General features: G+C 44.5%; 1 protein-coding gene across 1 annotated transcript in view; it reads left to right on the forward strand.

Moving 5' to 3' along the window:
- Positions 1 to 20,428, forward strand: part of Hey (Hairy/E(spl)-related with YRPW motif) — a 44,360-nt gene extending 23,932 nt beyond the window's left edge. Inside the window, exon 4 of the mRNA XM_065434640.2 lies at positions 19,146 to 20,428. Coding sequence (XP_065290712.1) covers positions 19,146 to 19,747 — 602 coding nt within the window. The 3' untranslated portion in view covers positions 19,748 to 20,428. The remainder of the gene's footprint in view (positions 1 to 19,145) is intronic.
- Positions 20,429 to 21,141: the final 713 nt, after the last annotated feature.

The following is a 21,141-nucleotide window of genomic DNA, read 5'->3' on the forward strand; positions in this document are numbered from 1 at the left end:
AATTATTACTTCTTTCCACAGTTGTTAACTCACGCTTGGAATTTTCTCCCTCTTGTGTAAGCCATACTCACTATTCGTTTTACACAAACACTTGAGTGACACAAAGGATGTTTCAAAACGATGTTAACCAGTACAACACTATTGAAAAGATTGTGTTTATCGGTGCATGTTCGCAAACAAGACATCCGCTAATCGTCTCTTTTTGATCCCGGTCTTATTCCTTGCCCGCGTATTCAACGTCCTCTCGTCAGCGGGTGTTATTTTTAGAAAAGAAAACTGGGTAGATATCAGAGGTTTTGTTATCTGGGAATCCAAAGTTCATGATTTTTCTGGTAAAAGTTACAAACAATTAACACGAGCAATAACTTCTCTTGGATACACACGTTCTATTTAAAAAAGCGAAATCACTCGCCGGATCATGTAATAGCAAACAAAGCTGCTCACAGATCATGTGACGAACACGTCTCTACAAATGGTCGTTGTGAGGAATTATTATTACAGTAAAAAGAAAGAATAGTAATAAAAACAACAGGAGAAGGGTTTGGTGATCCCTTCTCCATTCTCTGCATTTTTCTAACAAAAGAAAAAAGTAAAAATGTACTGCCCACGTGCATCCTTCGCCAGAGATGTGATGCTTTTCCTTATCTTGCAAGTCCTTCTTGATGTGCATTATGCATTGGGAGCATTACTGTATCCTGTTGGAGCTTTCGGATCTATGGGGCCTTTCGTTCTTGTCCGTGATCGTCCTGTTTTCCTGGTTTCCAATATACGTTCTTGCAACAAAATTAATGCAATGCCAACTGGACGAATCAGTCACCTTATGACGGTAAAGTAGTTGGGGAAACATCCTCTCTACTTCACGGCTACCGCTCGCTGTGCGGAGCAACGTCAGCGCTGCGTTAATTCGCTTCCCAGCGCATCCGTCGCTCGCATGTGTGCGGCGTGCGGTAAATGCGATGCAATGCATCATTGCCGTAGTCATGCAAACGCGGCTACTAAGAAGCAACAAGCTCTCGTTCACTCAAGGCCGGCAGACGCTGACTAGTATATATATATATATATATATATATATATATATATATATATATATATATATATATATATATATATATATATATATATATATATATATATATAGAAGAGTGGGTCTAAACACTAATATGCAGAAAACTGAAGTAATGTTTACCAGTCTCGGAAGAGAACAGCAATTTACAAAAGGTAGCGAGGCAGTGGAAGTGGTAAGGGAATACATCTACTTAGGACAGGTAGTGACGGCGGATCCGGATCATGAGACTGAAATAATCAGAAGAATATGAATGGGCTGGGGTGCGTTTGGCAGGCATTCTCAGACCATGAACAGCAGGTTGCCATTATCCCTCAAGAGAAAAGTGTATAATAGCTGTGTCTTACCAGTACTCACCTACGGGGCAGAAACCTGGAGGCTTACGAAAAGGGTTCTACTTAAATTGAGGACGACGCAACGAGCTATGGAAAGAAGAATGATGGGTGTAACGTTAAAGGGCAAGAAAAGAGCAGATTGGGTGAGGGAACAAACGCGAGTTAATGAGATCTTAGTTGAAATCAAGAAAAAGAAATGGGCATGCGCATGGGCAGGATATGTAATGAGGAGGGAAGATAACCGATGGTCATTAAGGGTTACGGACTGGATTCCGAGGGAAGGGAAGCGTAGCAGGGGGCGGCAGAAAGTTAGGTGGGCGGATGAGATTAAGTTTGCAGGGACGACATGGCCACAATTAGTACATAACCGGGGTTGTTGGAGAAGTATGGGAGAGGCATATGCCCTGCAGTGGGCGTAACCAGGCGGATGATATATATATATATATATATATATATATATATATATATATATATATATATATATATATATATATATATATATATATATATCATCCGCCTGGTTACGCCCACTGCAGGGCATATGCCTCTCCCATACTTCTCCATATATATATATATATATATATATATATATATATATATATATATATATATATATATATAATTTCCCGACTTTCGTACCATATTCGTATATTTATAAGAATATTAACGCGATAGCGTTAAAGACCCCGTGTCACAGAAAATCCAGAGCCGACATCCCGCATCCGGCGTCGGCCGTCGTGTCGAGAGTAATCATTCCCAACCAATGCAGCCGCTCCGCGCAGCGCAAGGAAGTTACTGAGCTAATTTAATTTCTCTAAGTAAAACACGTCATAAAAATTGTAAGGCACGACTTACACACTATACATACAAACATCATAACGTCGGATTGTAATTTGAATATATTGCAAAATATAATTCTGTTACGCGCAAACTCGAACACAAATCCCGCGGTAGCGTTCTCCAGCTGCCGTTTGAGTCCTGTCTTAGTAGGAGCGGCGCTCGGTTCTTTGCACACCATAAAAAAAAGAGAACCACAAAGCTCACCTTCGTGCATAGCGTTTCGCGGTAAACATTACGGCTACACACGCTGCAGTTGCCGGGAAGCGCGAGAAGCACTCAGGGATCTTCGAGTGCTATCACGTTCCACTCTTAAAGGCGAAGCTTAAGCGTCCTCCAAATGTTTGGGATATATGTTGGTCATTTGCTCACAAGATATAGGCATCGTTGATTAGTTTTGGAGCACCTTCATTTATTACTAACCTTAACAAAAGGGAGATCTTCAGGGAGAAATCGGATTTAACGCGATACCCTATTGAAAAATTTGTGTGAGAAATAGAACGAGATGTATGCATGTCGCACAGATTTGACGAGAAATAGAACGAGATGGATGCATGTCGCACAGATTTGACGAGAAAAGAACGATATGAAATGCATATTGAACGAACTCGCAGAGAAAACGGGCGAGATCTGTGTGATGCGCTACGCAGACATTTACGAAGTGCACGAGATTTATGCGATGTGCGATATGAATGCATAGAGCTTGAGTGACATGTGTGCGATGAGTTGTGTAGACCTGACGAGATTATGTATGACGTGTGTGAGGTGGCATGTGATGTGTACGCACTGTAGTCGTATGAGCAACTTGATCTTTGAAGATGACTGAATTGTATAAAAAGTGTGTGCACTTAAGTCGTAGTGCATACAAAAGCTCATTAATGACAGTCAGATTTATGAGCTGTTCGTAGTAAATGCAAGAGTGTGATCAATGTGCTGTATGATCACATTGAATCATTCTGACACATATATACCAGCATAAACTACAGAGCAAATAAGACGTTCAGAGCTCAACTTCTGGAATTTCATCCCCATCAAAGCTGGTGTCGGTACTTTTGATGCAATGATTTTCACTTGGGGACATATTCTCGGATGAACACTTATGGCGATACTACTGCCTTTGCATGACGCATTCCTCGACCAGCCAGTAAGCACTGGATAGCACAATGATATTGTCAAAAGCTATCAGCAGAGTTTGAATCCCTAGTACAGAGAGTAGATCTGCCTAAGATTTTATTGCAATATAGGAGTCAGGTACCATAAATGTTTCATAATAAAATGTTACATGTTTGTTTGTGCACGCAATAAAATAATCTGGCAATGTGATTATAGCACTTTGGAGATGCTTCAAACAAGGACGAGTTGGCAAAGTTTATTGCAAGCAGTTTGATCAGTGATAAATTATGTATGCACTTTGTCACATCCTAATAATATTGCTTGCATCAGATATATCAGTCAGAGGTAGTATAAGGGCGAACTTGAACCTGCATATTTTCCAAATAGCCAAGTGCGTCAATCACAATAGTGTCAAATACAAATCTGCTAAGAGCATGTTAGTGCCTGTTTATGTCCAATTGTAGAAGGCAAGCGTGCGATTGGCCATGCATGCCCACATGTAAAAATAAAAAGCAGAACCACAAGACAGTATAAATAGGTTGGTGAACAGATAGCCAAAATAGCAGTCAAAATCCATCGCACTTTGTCACAAATAAATTAAAAATATTGTAATTAAATAACAATCTCTAAAAATGTCATGTGATCAATTGTGGTAATGATCACAGTTACTGCTGTGAAAAATTATTTGCACTAAGTGTTTCACAACTTGCTGAGAGGGCTTGACCTAGTAAAAAATCCTCATATGTGCACAGCAGTGGCAAAAAACGAGATGAGCGTCGCATCTTGGTGAGCATTATCTCCCTACATACTACACAAAACTGAATTTGAAATTAAAGGAGAAATAACAAAGCAGTTCGTGTGCCAATGATGGTTAAGCGCACTGCAATGCCTTGCCATGCGTTGAAAGCTGACCTCCAAGCAACCAAAATGTAAGTGACCCTACATTGAAGCAGCGTCTCTAAATGACGAACGTGTATCGCATCCTGGCATTCGCAGACGCAGTCACCAAATGAAAAACACCTTTGCAAATCGCAATAACGACGAATGTCACACGCGTGCGCACACAGACAGAATGCGAGCAGTTTCCGAAAGCACTCGCGAAAGACTGTACGGACGTTCCTACGCGTTCCACGCATATCAGAAGCCCGCGCGCGCGCGCACACACATACACACGCACACACACGCACGCACAAAAGGCGAGCAGTTTCCGGAAGCACTCGACAAAGACGGCACGGACGTTTTTACAAAAAAGCAAATCCCACCGGCGTGGCACCATTTCCCGATGCACAAACAGCACCACTCATTAACAGTACACATCCGTAGAACGGCGCACAAGCCGGAACAAAGCGCACACCACTCGACGCCAAATCCGTCGTCGATTACGCCGCTGAGAAACGAACACCTTCTAACATTCACAAACCAAACGACGATGTGCTGCGAACTTCAAACAGATTTTACGGCCCTGTCCGGTTGCTAGGGCTGCTCCACAGGCTGTCCTCACTGTTGAAAGCAATGTCAGCAAAGTTGTTGAAAAAGGCCGCCTAAAACACGCAAAAACATGGAAATAATACGCCTCTACTACCCACGCTACTCATGCGATCACAGTTACCGGAACCACAGACGGCGAAGTAAACAAACGACGTCATTTCCCTTCATTTCGGACCGAAGTAGTTTCTCAGTTGCGCGAGTCTTCCTTTCGAGCAGGGCGCGACTTGTTCCGGGGACTGTGAGGGCGCTGCGGTCGAGCTCTGCACCAAGTGAGCGGCGCTGCTCTGCTGACATGTGCACGTTACTTGCGGGTGTTTGCGCTTCTTGTGCTGTAGCCGATTTTATTTTCTCATTGCGTGTGCCTTGTAACTGTCCTCGGGCACGTGGCTGGCGGTCGAGGTCTTTTGCGTCCGGTCCAAGTTTTGCGCTCATGGAGACGCCAGTACCGGCGACGTGTGGGTCACCAAGCGTTAACATTGCGTGTGCACTTTGGTTTGTAGGCCCACCTTTTTTTCCATCTCACTTTCTTCGGACGTGCACTCTCAGGTATGGTGTCTGTAGAATATTATACTTCACCTTAAACAACAACAGAAAGAAATAACGGCTGCTTTATTCAGCGAGCACCATGTAAATGCCGAGTGCCGCGACTAACAACCATAACTGTGCCAGGCTATAGCAGACGACGCTCGGATGCTTGGCGCGGAGGTCGATGGCAGTGCTGCGGTGGCGGGAACGGCAGCGGGCTGCATGGTGCGCATAGCCGAGGAATTGGGATACTTAAAGAGGACTATAGGCCATCGCTCTATAGGCGTTGTTGCGGCGGGCGGCCGATGTGGTGCTGGTCGTTTGATCATATTTACGCGGTGCTTAGAGAACATGTGCTCCTTTTTTTGTGTGTGAATTAACGATCACTAAGCCCTGGGGCCTGTGCAACGCTATTAGCTCGCTGTATGTTTCTTGCGGTGCGCCGTTGTTGATTATCGTAGTGCGGTCAATTCGCGCTTCTTTGTCTCGCCGCTCCCTCATCGGGTCACAGTGCACGGAAGAATGTGTTGATAGTTGTGCTGTCGCGTGCTGTAGTTCACCGCAATTCAACACTACGCTGGACGGACTGTTGGTGCAGTCGATGCGGCGTGAACGGACACAAAGGAGCGCTCGCCTCAGACGGTAAGTCCGGCGCCTTGCGCCTTCTTATGGTTCATGTAGTGTACAGTGCTCACGGAATGAAACGCGTCAATTTAGGGCTTAGTAATGCGCATATATTCGTTTTCACCGGCTGTAGTTCGTGTCACATCGACGTAATTTTGGTGCGTACACGTACATCGGAGTCCTCGTCACCTTTGGTCACCAAATTCCTTGCGACATGACATGGTCCTCTCGCGTACTTTGCACGTTTGCAGGGCTTTACTAAATGCTCCGTGTCGCGTTTCATTCCGTGAGCACTGTACCTTGTCATGCGCAGCAGAAGATGATTAGTACAGCTACAAGAACAATAACAGTGATTTCCTAATGTTCGTTCGATATCGGAGTGCACATTTAGCAAAAAGTTTCACGAAAATTACCCCGAGGTTAATGTTCTAAGTGCTTCATCTATTGTTTATTTTCTTTTTGTTATGAAGTATGCTAGCGCCGGGTCATCGCTTCGTCTGAACGGGCAAAAAAATTCAAGCAGGAAATGTCACTGCTTCTGTACGTAATTTCTCAGCAAGAAATCGTATAGACAATTCTAGAAGTACGTTGATGTGTTGCGCAAATGTTTTCACAGCTAACGTTAACGCGCGACGGCATCCAAATGATCTCACTCGTGAGAAGATTTTAGCTTGGATGCAAACTTTGATGCTTATAGGTTGTCGCCAAGGCAACCTGTATTTTTTGTGTTTAGTGTTGTTTGTTTTCGTGCCTTTGACACGTTGAATAACCGCCTGTGATGTAAGAATGAAATATTTAATTTCTCTAAGCGGATGCAGCTTCATGTAGCTGGCTGTACGAGAGCTTTCCCCAATTTGACGCGATGTTGTCAAATCACAAGTTTGCAGTTTCAGCAGTGATTACAATAAACTGAACATTTATTGTTTAGGGATGTCACAATTTCCTGAGACGGAGGCATCTCTGCACCACATAGGCTGCGGCACTATGCAGCTTGAACAGCACGACAAAGCATCTGATCTGCCTGCTTTGACAAGGTACGTACTAAACGGTCACAGCCATTTATGTGTTCTAGGGTCTGTTCGTGTATTTGGCACCTGTCAACTTTTCTGAGTCTCTCATGCAATTTATAAATTCTTGCTATTCTACAATTTTACTAATGTTCCATTAAGTAATGAGAACGAAGTTTTATTAGTGAAGATGTTCTAAAGCTGCTGAGAAATGGGGTGGCATAGGATTGCGAAAATGCACGTAAAAAATAGTCCTGGCGCTTTGCTTTCTTAATTGCTAGCAATGAAAAATCCCTAATAAAATTAGCAAAGGGACACATGCTTTAGGTAAGTTCATTAAGATACGTTCCAGAAGCAGGCTAAGTTTGCAGCAACAAAAGCACTGAGAAAAACTCACTGATCTAAAAACATGTTAGTATCTGCTTTTCCAAGTGTGCTGCTTGTGTACAGTGTGTCAAGGTAAATAATGGTTAATAATGTATGCATAGAAAAGTGTGGATGCTGAGAGAAAGCTTTAGGAAAGTGCGTGCTGTCTTTCCAACACAGGATTTCTGTCTAGAATTTTTGTAAAATATGAAGTGCACAGGCTGGCAAACAATGTTCAACACTTTTGCTTTAGATTTTAATGTAGCCAGTTCATTATGTGTCCCTAGTATAGCTTAGCGTCAAGCTTCAAGCTGATCTCTGATGTCACATCAGTTGCAGGATGCAATAACGTGGTATCACATACTGCTTGTTACGCATGTCAGTAAACCTGGTGCAGTTGTCACAGGTGAGAGTATAACTGAAAGCTGCGCATTCTTTGCCCTTCTGCACATGATGTGGGATAGAGTTTGAACTATGCTATAGTGGCACCATCTCCCTCACCTTCTCTTCCTCATTATTCTGTCAACTTGCAATAATATGCACAACTTCTAGAGGCTTGATTATGGTGTTGTCTGCTGAACTTGGCTGATGTGAATTTCAGTAGTTTGGGGTACCCTCAAAGCTATGCTGTACTTTTCATGCATTTTAAAATGGTCAGTTTGACATATGTGATTGGCTGTGGCATTCTGAGAGAAACAAGGCCTCTTGTGAATAATGCATATATGCATTATTAGCATTTTCTAATACTCTTTCAAGAAGCAGCCTACAGGCTGCTCCCCGAAGAAGTGACCACCTTTGCTTACGCTACGTGGCAGTCTGGTCCAGTTTACTTAACCTGTCTGCCATCTATGCACGAAAACGAGGAGAGAAGCGAAAAAAGGGACCTTCGATTTATGTTTTTGCACAGATGGCTCATACATTGCACTTTTCTTATCTCGCATGCTTTGTTAACTCAAAGCTTTCTATGGGCGAATATCATTTCATTCCTATTTATACCTAATAAGAATTACTTAGTTCACAGTGTCACTTTTTATATTATACTTTTGTGAGACTAAGCTCACTTGTTTTAATGCAAGTGTGGCTGGGCCTGCAGAAAGAGTAAGCAGACTACTGTGTTGCTGATCAGTGCTGATCTCCACGTCCGAGCTGGTCCCACAACATCCAGGCACCACTGTGCTTTGCTTCATTGACAAGGTAATATGATATAGACACCTTGCACCTCAGTATCAGTTTTGAGAAATATGCTAAGACACAAGGGTTGGCCTTGGTGATAAATACACTCGTGTTCTTTTTTTTAAGCGTTCTTCTTGCAGTGTTCCTCATGTACATGTTTTCAGAGGATGCTTAAATGCAAACTGCCATGGAACTTGTTTATGCCTTAAAGTAGCACTCTTTCACCAAGAAAAAAGCCTTATTTAATGCACAATTCATAAGAAAGGTGAGGAGGTGACAGGACATAACAGTCTAACAGCCATCCAATTTTACTGCTTGCAGAGCAATATAAAGTGAGAGGTGAAAGGGCAAGAACAGATAAATCGACAATGTATGTTGCTCACACAACTGCGAAAAGAAGCATGGCTACTATGACACTTGTTTTACAATGATAAATAAGCAGTCTTGCTATCTGATAATCCACTGGAGGGCGAGCCAACTCGCAGATTCTCTGTAACACATGTAAGGAAAGGCTCACAAATCTTGCCAGCCCTATGCTCGTAACACATTGCCACAGTTGCATAGTTTTCAAACAAAATAATGCAAGTGAGCTTTGCACCACCAAATGACCTGAGCATTCAGTTGACATGGTTGCAGATCCAGTCATTTATACATTGGCCTGTTTTGTTGACGTGGTGTCTACTGCACGACAGTGGTATTTAATATCCATCAACACCCCTGTGCTCGACGTACTCTTTCTTGCATGCTTTTTTTTCACAGGTAGTGGAAGATTACTTGATTCCAGAACAATTTGGCTTGTTCTGCACATGATAGTGAACTTTCCAGTCTTATATTAAGCATGGAATTGGGTAGGAAGATGTGGTATTTTTTATAGTGCCCTGTTGCATTCAGATTGTGCAGAGGCTTCAAGCTTGTATTGACAAAAATTGGGATGAAGCCATAAGAGGAGAATTGTAAAAGTGTAACGAAAGCCTCCTGATAGATATGCTGAGTTGTGCTGCTGTGGACACTTATTGGTTATCCCTACTGGGTAACGCTGTTAAAGTTATGGATGCTTTGACACTGTAGGGCCTACAAGGTGGCTAACATTACGGAACACATTAAAACAACTGTAGGGATGCATGTTGTGCTATTGTATCATAATTGGCCCACAAAGTGACCACCTTTGCTTACACTATGTGGCAATCTGGTCCAGTTTACTTAACCTGACTGCCATCTATGCATGAGGAGGAGAAGGGACTAAAAAATGAAGGGACCTTTGATTAATGTTCTTGTACAGATGGCCCATACGTTGCATTTTTCTTATCTTGCAGGCTTTGTTACTTAAAGCTTTCTACGGGCGAATATCAGCATTTCATACCTAATAAGTATTGCTTTGTTCACAGTGTCACTTTCTATATTTACCGTATTTACTCTCATAATGATCGCACTCACGTAATGATCGCAGCCCTGAATTTTGTCGTCCAAATTCGATTTTTTTTATTTCCTGTGTAATGATTGCACCCCTAACTTGCTGCAGCGATATGTCATGTGCCAAGTCTAGCTATTAATGATCGCGCTTACCATCTGTCGAATGCTACGCGAACAACTCTTCAAGATAAACCAAGTGGTCTGCACGCACCAAACATTTTTAAGCAGATGCTCGTTTTCATTCCTTTCATTACTTTCCGCACTTCCATGACAAAAAAGCTACAACCAAAATTGCCTTTATTATGTGTAGGCTTTGTAATGGTTGTGGTCAACAGCAACAAAAAAGATGCCTTTCGATTCTTCTCATCTGCACTCGTGGGCACGCAACAAATCACGAGCGGCAACAATAGGAGCCACGTTTACACTGATACATTAGAAGTGTACCCTATCCATACGCCGACACTTGTAACACAGCTAAGATATTTGCCCACCCTTAGCACAAACGTGCTGTATTAGGATAGTAGTGAAGACAAATGCCGCAGTTTCTGCAGCATGCCCGCCGTGTCTTTCTATGTCACTGGCAGCTAAGCGTGCCCATCTGTTTCTGCCCCCTCATAGTGGACATGGCGACGTTATTGCCACAAACTTACCGATATTAACGATATTATTCATTACTGATATGGAAGAAACTTTCAATGCAAGTAATGTACTCGAGAGAAAAAAAATCGCGTCTGGTGCATTTGGTGTTTTCAGCTTGCTATGCTGGCCGCCACTTTTGTTTCGGTGTCCCGCACTACATACAGTGGCAGCCACTTATTTCTTGACCTATTGCCATCCCGCAGCAAACGCGGGATGAAAAAAATTCTTTTTGCGGGAAATTTAACCGGCATAATGATCACACACCTGAATTTGTGACCATTTTTTTTTACAAGAAAATGCGATCATTATGTGAGTAAATACAGTACTTTGTGGCACCAAGCTCACTTGTTTTATTGCAGGTGTGGCTGGGCCTGCAGAAAAGCTGTAAGGAGACTGCAGTGTTGCTGATCAGTGCTGATCTCCACGTCCGAGCTGGTCCCACAACATCCAGGCACCACTGTGCTTTCACAAGGTAATATGTTGTGGACACCTTGCACCTCAGTACCAATTTTGAGTTTGACTTGATAAATATTTAAGAAGACACAAGGTTTGGCCTTGGGGATAAATACACTCGTGTTCTTTTTTTTGAAGTGCTCTTTCTGCAGTGTTCCTCATGTACATGTTTTCAGAGGATGGTTACACTCCTTAAATGCAAACTCCCTTGGAGCTTGTTTAGGCCTCAAACTAGAACTGTTTCACCAAGAAAAAATCCTCATTTAATGCACAATTCATAAGGAAGGTAAGGAGGTGACAGGCAGTGTCTAACTATCCAGTTTGACTGCTTGCCCAGCAATATCAAGCGAGAAGCGAAAGGGCAATGCTAACAGATAAATCGGCAATGCATGTTGCTTGCACAACTGCGAATGCGACACATGGCATGGCTACTATGAATGCTGATATGACGATAAAAATATTGTAGTTTTTACATTAGCCGGTAAGCTTATTAATATTTTGCACCAGCAAACAACCAGTTTGGTAGCTGTAGTTGTTGCACTGCTTCAGGAGTAAGATATTCTTTTTAATGAAAATTGAGTAGTGCTGCGGTTAGCGAAGCTATTTCTGCCTGTACAATAAATTAGGCATTTTTAAAGAGGCGGCATATAACAATTGTGTTGCTGTGCCACATAATTAGTAAAGTGAGGGGAGGTTTAAGTAAGCAAAAGAGGAAGATTAACCTTGTCGTACAAACAGATCCTTGTCTCAGCTGTCGTCACTGTGATGCAACGGCTCCCAGATAACTGGGGGGGGGGGGGGCTAAAATTAGCCTTAAAAAACTGACGCAATAATACAAAAAGCCATTGAAGAGTGTGGTTGCACCTATGTTTGACCAGTGCAGTATCGGGAGCAGGGCCAGACAGCAGCTGAAATGTTATGTAATAGAAGCTGGTCATATTGAGTGCTCTAACATGCTAACAAAAACTGTCATTTAGTTTCTATAGTGGTATTAAAGGTGCATTAATCTTTCCTATAAACAATTCTGCACTGGCATCTATGCAGTGTTTTCCATCTGCATATTCCGCAGTGCGGTAGCAAAAAGCTGTGAAATCTGTGTATTCACTTGCATGAGCTGGTTATGCTTCATGAATACTTTGTTTAGCGCAAAACGACACACACAAGACGACAGGACAAGGCGCTACTCTCAACTGACATCATTTTATTGCGTCACTCCTTTATAGACCGCTCAAACCAGAGGAACATGCGCAGTGAGCACAATGCGGTGAAGCCACCACCAACATCCGATCCAAAGAGCGCACTCATGTGACAGAATCCAAAAAACCAAATTCAGTGCTTTACTAGGTTAAGGAAGGCACACTAATGCACTGTGACTCCAGTGACTTAATGAAAAATGCTTCCGATAACTCTCGGGCGGTGGTGTCACGGCTCTTTTTCAAAATCGTGGTATCACGAAACATGGGTTTGCATTTGCATGTTTTACAATGCTGAGCCAAATGGGAACCTGTGCCTGTTGGTATGGATCGCTCATGTTCTCTAAGGCGCTCGTTAACACAGCGGCCTGGCTGCCCTACATACACTTTGCCACATGACAAGGGAGTCTTATAAACGACACTGACGCTGCATTCTACAAACTTCACGTGGTTCTTTTCACAATCAGGTTTTTTACTTGTTTTAGAAATACGGCTGCACGACATTGACAGTTTCTGAGGAGCGGAAAACACTACCGGAATTTGGTATTTAGTGGCGACATTATTTAGATTGTGAGCCAGTCTGTGGCAATACGGCACAACTTCAGGCCTCTTCTTTTGTGTGATGCAGTTACTTTTGTGCCGCTTCCCTTTCAGTTTCTGAAGCAATACCTCCGAGACTGACGTCACCACCACACTTGGGTAACCAGCAGCCTGCAGCCTATTCAACTGTGCAATGAAACTCATGTTCGCAGAGTGATGACAAGATTGCATTAAGGAAGATTCTAAACACATCAAAGCAATGGCGCGTTTCACAGTCTTTGAGTGCGCAGACGCGTAAGGTAAAAGTTCCTTACGTGCGCGTGGCGAGTACATTTGACAGGCGTGGCCTGTTTGTAAGGATAGCTTCAAATCTAAAAACTGGAGTTTACCGTCCCTAGATAGCTCATGTGTGAAAGTTAAACCTTTGCCATTGTCATTGAAAAGTGTTAAAATATCAGCTACCGTCACGGAGCATTCGTTGTTAGTCTGTTTTATCACAACAAGAAAATCGTCAACATATCTAACAATTTGAACCGAGTCATTGGTTAAGGCACTCTTAAGAGCGCGGTCGACAAAAGATAAAAAAATATTACAAAGAGCAGGCGCCACACATGAACCAATACACACACCATTTTTCTGGATAAAAAGGTTATTTTCGAACAGGATAAAAGTTGCACTTAAATAAAATTCAAGAAGGGACATGAAACTTTCCGAAGATAACCCGGTGGCATTGCAAAAATCTACCTCGCCACTTTCTTCGATGCACATCATCACACTGCGAAATAGCTCATCATGCGGTATAGAATCGTAAAGATCTTCGACGTCAACAGAAAAAATGTTGGCTAATGAATGGTTGTCTTCCAGAAAGGAAACAACATCGAAAGAATCCTTTATGCCATAAGGATCGTCAATAGTTAAATGATTAAACTGTTTTTGCAAAAAGCGCGGCTAACCAAAACCTGCCAACAGTTGTTTTCACTGACTATTGTACGGAAAGGCACATCCGGTTTGTGCGTTTTTGCAGTGAAAAAACCTCTAAAGCAAGTAGCTTACATTGTTTTACATCTTTCACAATCTTGGTGAGGCCTATGACACAGACACACAAATATCAGGGCCCACTGATATTTGTCTCCTGATCCTGCTGTTCTGGTCAGTCACATAGCTTTTGCTGTGTGCCGTGCAAGGATGCTTACGTTCTGCATGAAGAATGGACATGTTCCTCAAGATGTGGCGAGTCTCTTCGGGAACGTCAGGCCTTCCGTCGGTCACGTGCGGCGAATGTGTCGGATTCTTCGTTCTGAAATTTGGGGGCAGGTACGCCTTCTGTACGACTGGTTGAGAGCTGTGTGCTACTCGCGCGATGCACCTATTGTGGCCTAGAAGAAGTTTCGTTTCTACAGACTTCTATCAACTTGGACTACAGAATTCTGGTGGACACAGCTGCTGCTACTCCTCCGGTCCAGACTACCGTGCAGAAAGGAAAAAACGCAACCGGTCACCGCTGGTTTCCAGGTACTCGGTGACGTCAGGCTTCCTGACGAAGTTGCTGCATTGCTAAAGAATGGGCCGAAGTACAGCACGGAACCAAGAATTCCTGCACATGAGCTACTGGCTTTGAACAGGCGCATCGCAAGGAAAGCAGAACTAGAGGACCAGGAGTGGTGCCTCCTCGATAGGGTGTACAACCTTCGTAGGACCGCCACTGGGAGCGTGCCACCTTCGACAGCTGTGATCAAAAGGACAGTATCTTTCTTTAGAGACAATGAACTGCGGCTGTTACTGAGTGACAAAGAGGGCGGGTTTGTGATAGCTCCGTCTGCTGTCTTCAACAAAAAAGCCATTGAGGCTGTCAACAAACACTTCATTCTGGCAAATGAGAAAGCTCAGAAGGTAAAACGCAAAGCCATTTCTTTGTTGGAAAATATAGGCCTCACCAAGATTGTGAAAGATGGTAAACAATGTAAGGTACTTGCTTTAGATGTTTTTTTTTCACTGCAAGAACACACAAACCGGATGTGCCTTTCCGTACAATAGTCAGTGAAAACAACTATTGGCAGGTTTTGGTTAGCCGCTTTTTGCAAAAACAGTTGAAGCATTTAACTATTGATGATCCCTATGGCATAAAGGATTCTTTCGATGTTGTTTCCTTTCTGGAAGACAACCATTCAGTAGCCGACATTTTTTCTGTTGATGTCGAAGATCTTTACTATTCAATACCGCATGATGAGCTATTTCGCAGTGTGATGACGTGCATCGAAGAAAGTGGCGAGGTAGATTTTTGCAATGCCACCGGGTTGTCTTCAGAAGGTTTCATGTCCCTTCTTGAATTTTATTTAAGTGCAACTTTTATCCTGTTCGAAAATAACCTTTTTATCCAGAAAAATGGTGTGTGTATTGGTTCATGTGTGGCGCCTGCTCTTTGTAATATTTTTTTATCTTTTGTCGACCGCACTCTTAAGAGTGCCTTAAACAATGACTCGGTTCAAATTTTTAGATATGTTGACGATTTTCTTGTTGTGATAAAACAGACCAACAACGAATGCTCCGTGACGGTAGCTGATATTTTAACACTTTTCAATGACAATGGCAAAGGTTTAACTTTCACACATGAGCTATCTAGGGACGGTAAACTCCAGTTTTTAGATTTGCAGCTATCCTTACAAACAGGCCACGCCTGTCGGATCTACTCGCCACGCGCACGTAAGGAACTTTTACCTTATGCGTCTGCGCACTCAAAGACTGTGAAACGCGCCATTGCTTTGATGTGTTTAGAATCTTCCTTAATGCAATCTTGTCATCACTCTGCGAACATGAGTTTCATTGCACAGTTAAATAGGCTGCAGACTGCTGGTTACCCAAGTGTGGTGGTAACATCAGTCTCGGAAGTATTGCTTCAGAAACTGAAAGGGAAGCGGCACAAAAGTAACTGCATCACACAAAAGAAGAGGCCTGAAGTTGTGCCGTATTGCCACAGACTGGCTCACAATCTAAATAATGTCGCCACTAAATACCAAATTCCGGTAGTGTTTTCCGCTCCTCAGAAACTGTCAATGTTGTGCTGCCGTATTTCTAAAATAAGTAAAAAACCTGATTGTGAAAAGAACTATGTGAAGTTTGTAGAATGCAGCGTCGGTGTCGTTTATATAAGATTCCCTTGTCATGTGGCAAAGTGTATGTAGGGCAGTCAGGCCGCTGTGTTAACGAGCGCCTTAGAGAACATAAGCCATACATGATCCATAGCAACAGGCAAAGGTTCCCATTTGGCTCAGCATTGTAAAACGTCCAAATGCAAACCCATGTTTTCTGATACCACGATCTTGAAAAAGAGCCGTGACACCACCGCCCGAGAGTTATCGGAAGCATTTTTCATTAAGGGGGGAGGCTACCCTGGAGACCGAACTTTCTTATTTTTTAAGATATCCAGATGAAACTTTCAGGGTATGTTCACACCACCGAACTATGAGGAACTGCAAAGTTTCGTGAAGATATGTTTATTAGTTCCAGAGTTATTGAGGTTTAACTAGGTGATTCATGTATATGCCTGAGGAAAAGCCTGGAGAAATGCCAGGACATCGTAGGAAGCCGAAATTCACTGTGATGATCCCTTGATAGATATCCCAGGGGGCTAAAGAGCCCTTTTCTTTAATTTCCCCTCCAAAAAATTTTAAGACAACTTTGAATTTGATGTAGCCAGTAATGACCACATTCATCAAAAATTAATTGCTTATTATAAATTAACTGCACCAACTTTCAAAAAAATAAGTCTGTTACCCCCTGGCAAAGTCACTCAGGAACAGAATTAAAAAAACGGCATACAAATCTGACAAGCGGTTCTTGAGATATCGCTTTCCCCAGCACCACTACTAGCGAAAAAATACATTCCGAGAAAACAGGCCTTAAAGTTGAACACACGTGTGTTTTTATTAGAAAGCTCCTGCGGAGCTTCTAATTAGCTCTTGCGGCTCCAGGCACACTCAGTGTGTCGGATTTTCGACTGGCGACAGCCGAAAGCACAGTTTCGCCGCTGAAAAGAGTCTACGCAGTCGGCACTCTCCGCGGAAGATAGGAAGTTCGATGCTCGTACAAGACGCATATCGCGCTCCCGTGCACCGAAGATCTGCACTGTCTTGGGCTTTGCCGGCATCGCGTGCAGCGAAGAACTAACGAAAAAAAAGAAAGCTGAGCAAATAATCTAAAAGATAGCGCTAGGCGATAAACAGCTCGAAAGCAGGCGAGCAAGGGACGCGAGCGCGCCATCACAGGGAGGAGTCGCCGCCGCCCGCGCAGCAGCCAATGGCAGGCGCGCTTTAGCCCGCGGGATTTGAGCAGCCGCCGCCGCCCGCGCAGCAGCCAATGGTAGGCGCGCTTTACACCGCGGGATTTGAACGCGCTGCTCCGGCCAATCAGCGCTCCGCATCACATCGCGGGAAAACGCCAATAGTGCCTCAACCGCGCCGACGACGCCATTTTGCAAGGCGGCAAAATAGAGACAAAGAAACCACGGTCAAAACGACACCAAGATGGCGAGGGCAGGCCGCATGGTCCGGGAATGGCGCGCGCGCGAAGTTTGACTTCATTTCGGCATCTGCGCGTGTTTTGTGGGCCGCGGTGGCCTCAAAAGTAGCGTTTTTTCTGTACTTTACGGTTGAATTAGGTGCTGATAATTACAGAACAGGTAGTTTATGAGACATACAACCCAAAAATAAGGTTTTTCAAAAATCGACTTTTTCGCGATTTTTCGGTTTTCAAGGGCCGCGTCCCCCCTTAAGTCATTGGAGTCGCAGTGCAGTAGTGTGCTTTCCTTAACTTTGTACAGCGCTGAATTTGGTTTTTTGGATTCTGTCGCATGAGTGCGCTCTTTGGATCGGATGTTGTTGGTGGCTGCACCGCATGGTGCTCACTGCGCATGTTCCTTTGGTTCGAGCGGTCTATAAAGGAGTGACGCAATAAAATGCTGTCAGTTCAGAGTAGCGCCTTGTCCTGTCGTCTTTCTTGTGTGTGTCGTTTCGCGCTAAACAAAGTATTCATGGATTCGCACCAACTAGCCCGCCAACGCATTGTGCTGGTTATACTTGTTCATTTAATGTAAAATACTTGTGGAAAAGTATTAGACTATTTCAGTGGTCTTGTATTGCAATTCTGCAGCCATTTCTATTCTTTGTGAAACACGAACATTTAACAGAGACGAGAACAAGACAATGCAAGGACGAGCACTTGCTTTCAACTGCTGTGGTTAATCTTGAAATATCAATTTACGTATGTAGAAAACTCATGAGCCTCCGTGTTCTCTTTTTCCTGTTTCTCTGTGAGATGTTCACGCTTTACACACAATATCATGCAAGAACCAGCCAAATCAGTTATGCAGTGGAGCTACCTATTGTGCATGTCAGTTCCAATGGCTTGTTGTAATCTAACAGGGCCGGCTGCTTTGTTTACATTTTTGTGCAGATGCATCCGAGCACTGTTTCAAAAACGCCGAACACTGTGGATACGGAGGCAAGGAGGCTGAAGGACCTGAACAAGCACTTGGCCACGATGCTTCGGAATACAAAATAAAGATGGTTTGTGTTAATTGTGGGCCCTAAAAAGTGTCCTCTTTGTCTCTGAGCTGGCACATCGGCCGACTCACGTGATCGAAATTAATCGCTGCAATGTTGGCAGAATGTGTTACTGTGTGGAACTTCACCAAAAATATTGCATGAACAAAAGAACTCATTCAACACAAATGCGAACACTTGTAGAATGCAGCTAAACAAGAATGGTGTCATTTTGCATAGCTGAATGAGAACATTTTCATGTAGCATACACAAATGAGAACGATATCGTTTCGCATTGCCGTGCGAGAACTATCTCGTCAAGCACAGCTATGCGAGAATAATCTCGTTTAATATACCCACACGAGAACGATCTCGCTCATTGACGATGTCCACTCGTACACATGTGATGTACGACGTCGTCGAGTCTACGGAGCAATAATAGCGTACAGAAGTTCTCGTGAAATTCTCATACATATTTTTTCAATAGGGTATTCACACTTCTTTTTCGGGGTGCAAAAAAAAAAAAAATCTGGCATTATCGGGTCTTACCCGAACACGAAGGACCCTAACTATAGCCCAAGCCAGCACAAAGCCACTGCTACAGAGGCGGGCATTCGCTGACTCAAGACACCGCGCTGTTGTCCATATTGTGTCAATGCGTTCGACATCTATTCGATATGAAAGTTACACCCGTTAGGAAGAAAAACAAGAGGCAGAGAGATGAACCAGATGAAGTGTCCGGTGCTCTGCACAGGGATAACGTCAGCGCTTACGAATCGATCAGTGCATGCTCGCCTGCAGGCGACACGCTCAGCATTGATGATCTCCTCTTTTCGACGCAGGTGTGGACGCGTTCACGTTCGACCCGCACAAGTTCGCCATGGACTACCACACCATGGGCTTCCGCGAATGCGCCAGCGAGGTGGCACGCTACCTGGTGGCCATCGAAGGCATCGACCTGCAGGACCCGCTCCGGCTGCGCCTCATGAGTCACCTGCAGTGCTACTCGGCCCAGCGAGAGCTGGCCGCCAAGTCGTCCTGCTGGAGTCCGGCGAGTCCCGCGGCTCCTCACTACCCTACGTCCGGCTCCCCCCAGCCGTCTCCGGCCAACGCGGTCGTAGCCGCGGAGCCGTACGCCTCGGGAAACGAGCCCCCGCGGCTCGAGACGAAAGGCTTCCGGCAGCACTTCCCGGCGGCTGCCAGGGCGACGCACATGCCGCACCCGTCGGCCGCCGCGAACGCCATGCTGCCCGCGGCGGCGCCGCACGTCCAGGGCCCGCCGGGAAACCAGTACTTCCACGGCGTCGCCGCCGCCCACTTCTCGCCCATGACGCCGCCGACGTCGTCCACGACGCCCTCGTACGGCTCGGACCTGTCTCCGCTCTCCTCCGGTTCCGGCGGAGTCAAGCCGTACAGGCCGTGGGGCAGCGAGATCGCCTACTGAACGCGCTCACTTCCGCGGCTTATCCGGCTGGACTGGAAACGCTGTCACGTTTGCTTTCCACGGAGGCTGTTGTGGCGTCTCCGGGAGGTCCCCCTGCACTGAGCTCTCAACTTGGCCTTACGCGAGTGGCCCGAGACGAGTGCACCTTTGTCAAGAAATGCAAGCTCTTGGGACATCCGTCTCCACCGTCCTATTCCTGACGACAGCCGTTGGAAACTAAACAAGAGCCGTGCAGAACGTTGCCTTGAAACCACCATGCAACGTCTCCAGTGACACCGCTTCCCTCGGACTTGATAATCGTGCTCTTACTATCATGGGCAACCTCGCAGTTCAGGTGCCGGCGTACAGCAGAGTCATCAGAACGACTTTGTTCGCATTCCTGTTTAGCCGGACGGTAATGTACGGCGCAACAGATTGAGCGGCGAGCGAGATCCTCGAAATTGGCCACTCCGCTCCTTGCTTATGTGCCGTAAGTGTAAGGCGAAAAACGGTGTCACGGAGGTCACTGCAAGGGCCAAGGCTTTGGTCAGGTCCTCCAGTTCGTGCACCGAGATGTGCGGACTCGAAACGTCGTCACGCGTGCGAAAATCGTGCGTTGTTTTCTGCTAGTCCACAGAATGTCATGTGTATGTGAACTCGTGCCTTGCGGCAGCAACGCTCGATAGGCAAGTGTCCGCCACTCCCAACGAAAATAAGAGTATATATATATATATATATATATATATATATATATATATATATAGAGAGAGAGAGAGAGAGAGAGAGAGAGAGCAAAGTGTTTGAATGTCGCCAGATAAGGGAGGGCAGTAAGGCGAGCTGTTGTCGCGCGAGTGCTTACGCATTCATGGCGCGAAGAGGTTGAAAAAAGCAACGTACTGTGTTTCAGCAGTGCGTGAGAAAATCTTGGTATGGTGACATTCTTTGACACGAGCAATGGAAGAAGCAGAATTGTGGGAGCTCTATGCAAGGTTTTTTTTTTTTGTCCTTCAAATACCTGTGATATATTTATGTTCAAGAAGACACGAACTCGTGCTGAAAAACATATTTGTCTTAGAGGAGTATTCAGGGTGTAATACAGAGCTTTAACTTGCTAGTCAAATGTGTACAAGCTGCAGCGTAAGATCATTGCGTTAAAGCCAATATTTTCTCCAGCCTAATATATTCGAGATTTAAGGAAACATAAGTAGCAATGCGGTAAGAGTTTGGTGATTCCAACAGTCATGCTAAGCTATACAACGCGTGCAGTGTGTGCGATGTGATGCTAGAATTGTTCAGCTTATCATGAGAATTAAGTGTATCAGCAATGCTTGATTCGATCACAGACTTGTTTGAGAATGTGCTTGTGGCTCATTTTTGCGGGACCTTCATAAACGGCCGCCTGTCGCCTTCCTTGC

The sequence above is a fragment of the Dermacentor albipictus genome, chromosome 5, assembly GCF_038994185.2.
Source record: "Dermacentor albipictus isolate Rhodes 1998 colony chromosome 5, USDA_Dalb.pri_finalv2, whole genome shotgun sequence".
Lineage (NCBI taxonomy): Eukaryota > Metazoa > Arthropoda > Arachnida > Ixodida > Ixodidae > Dermacentor > Dermacentor albipictus.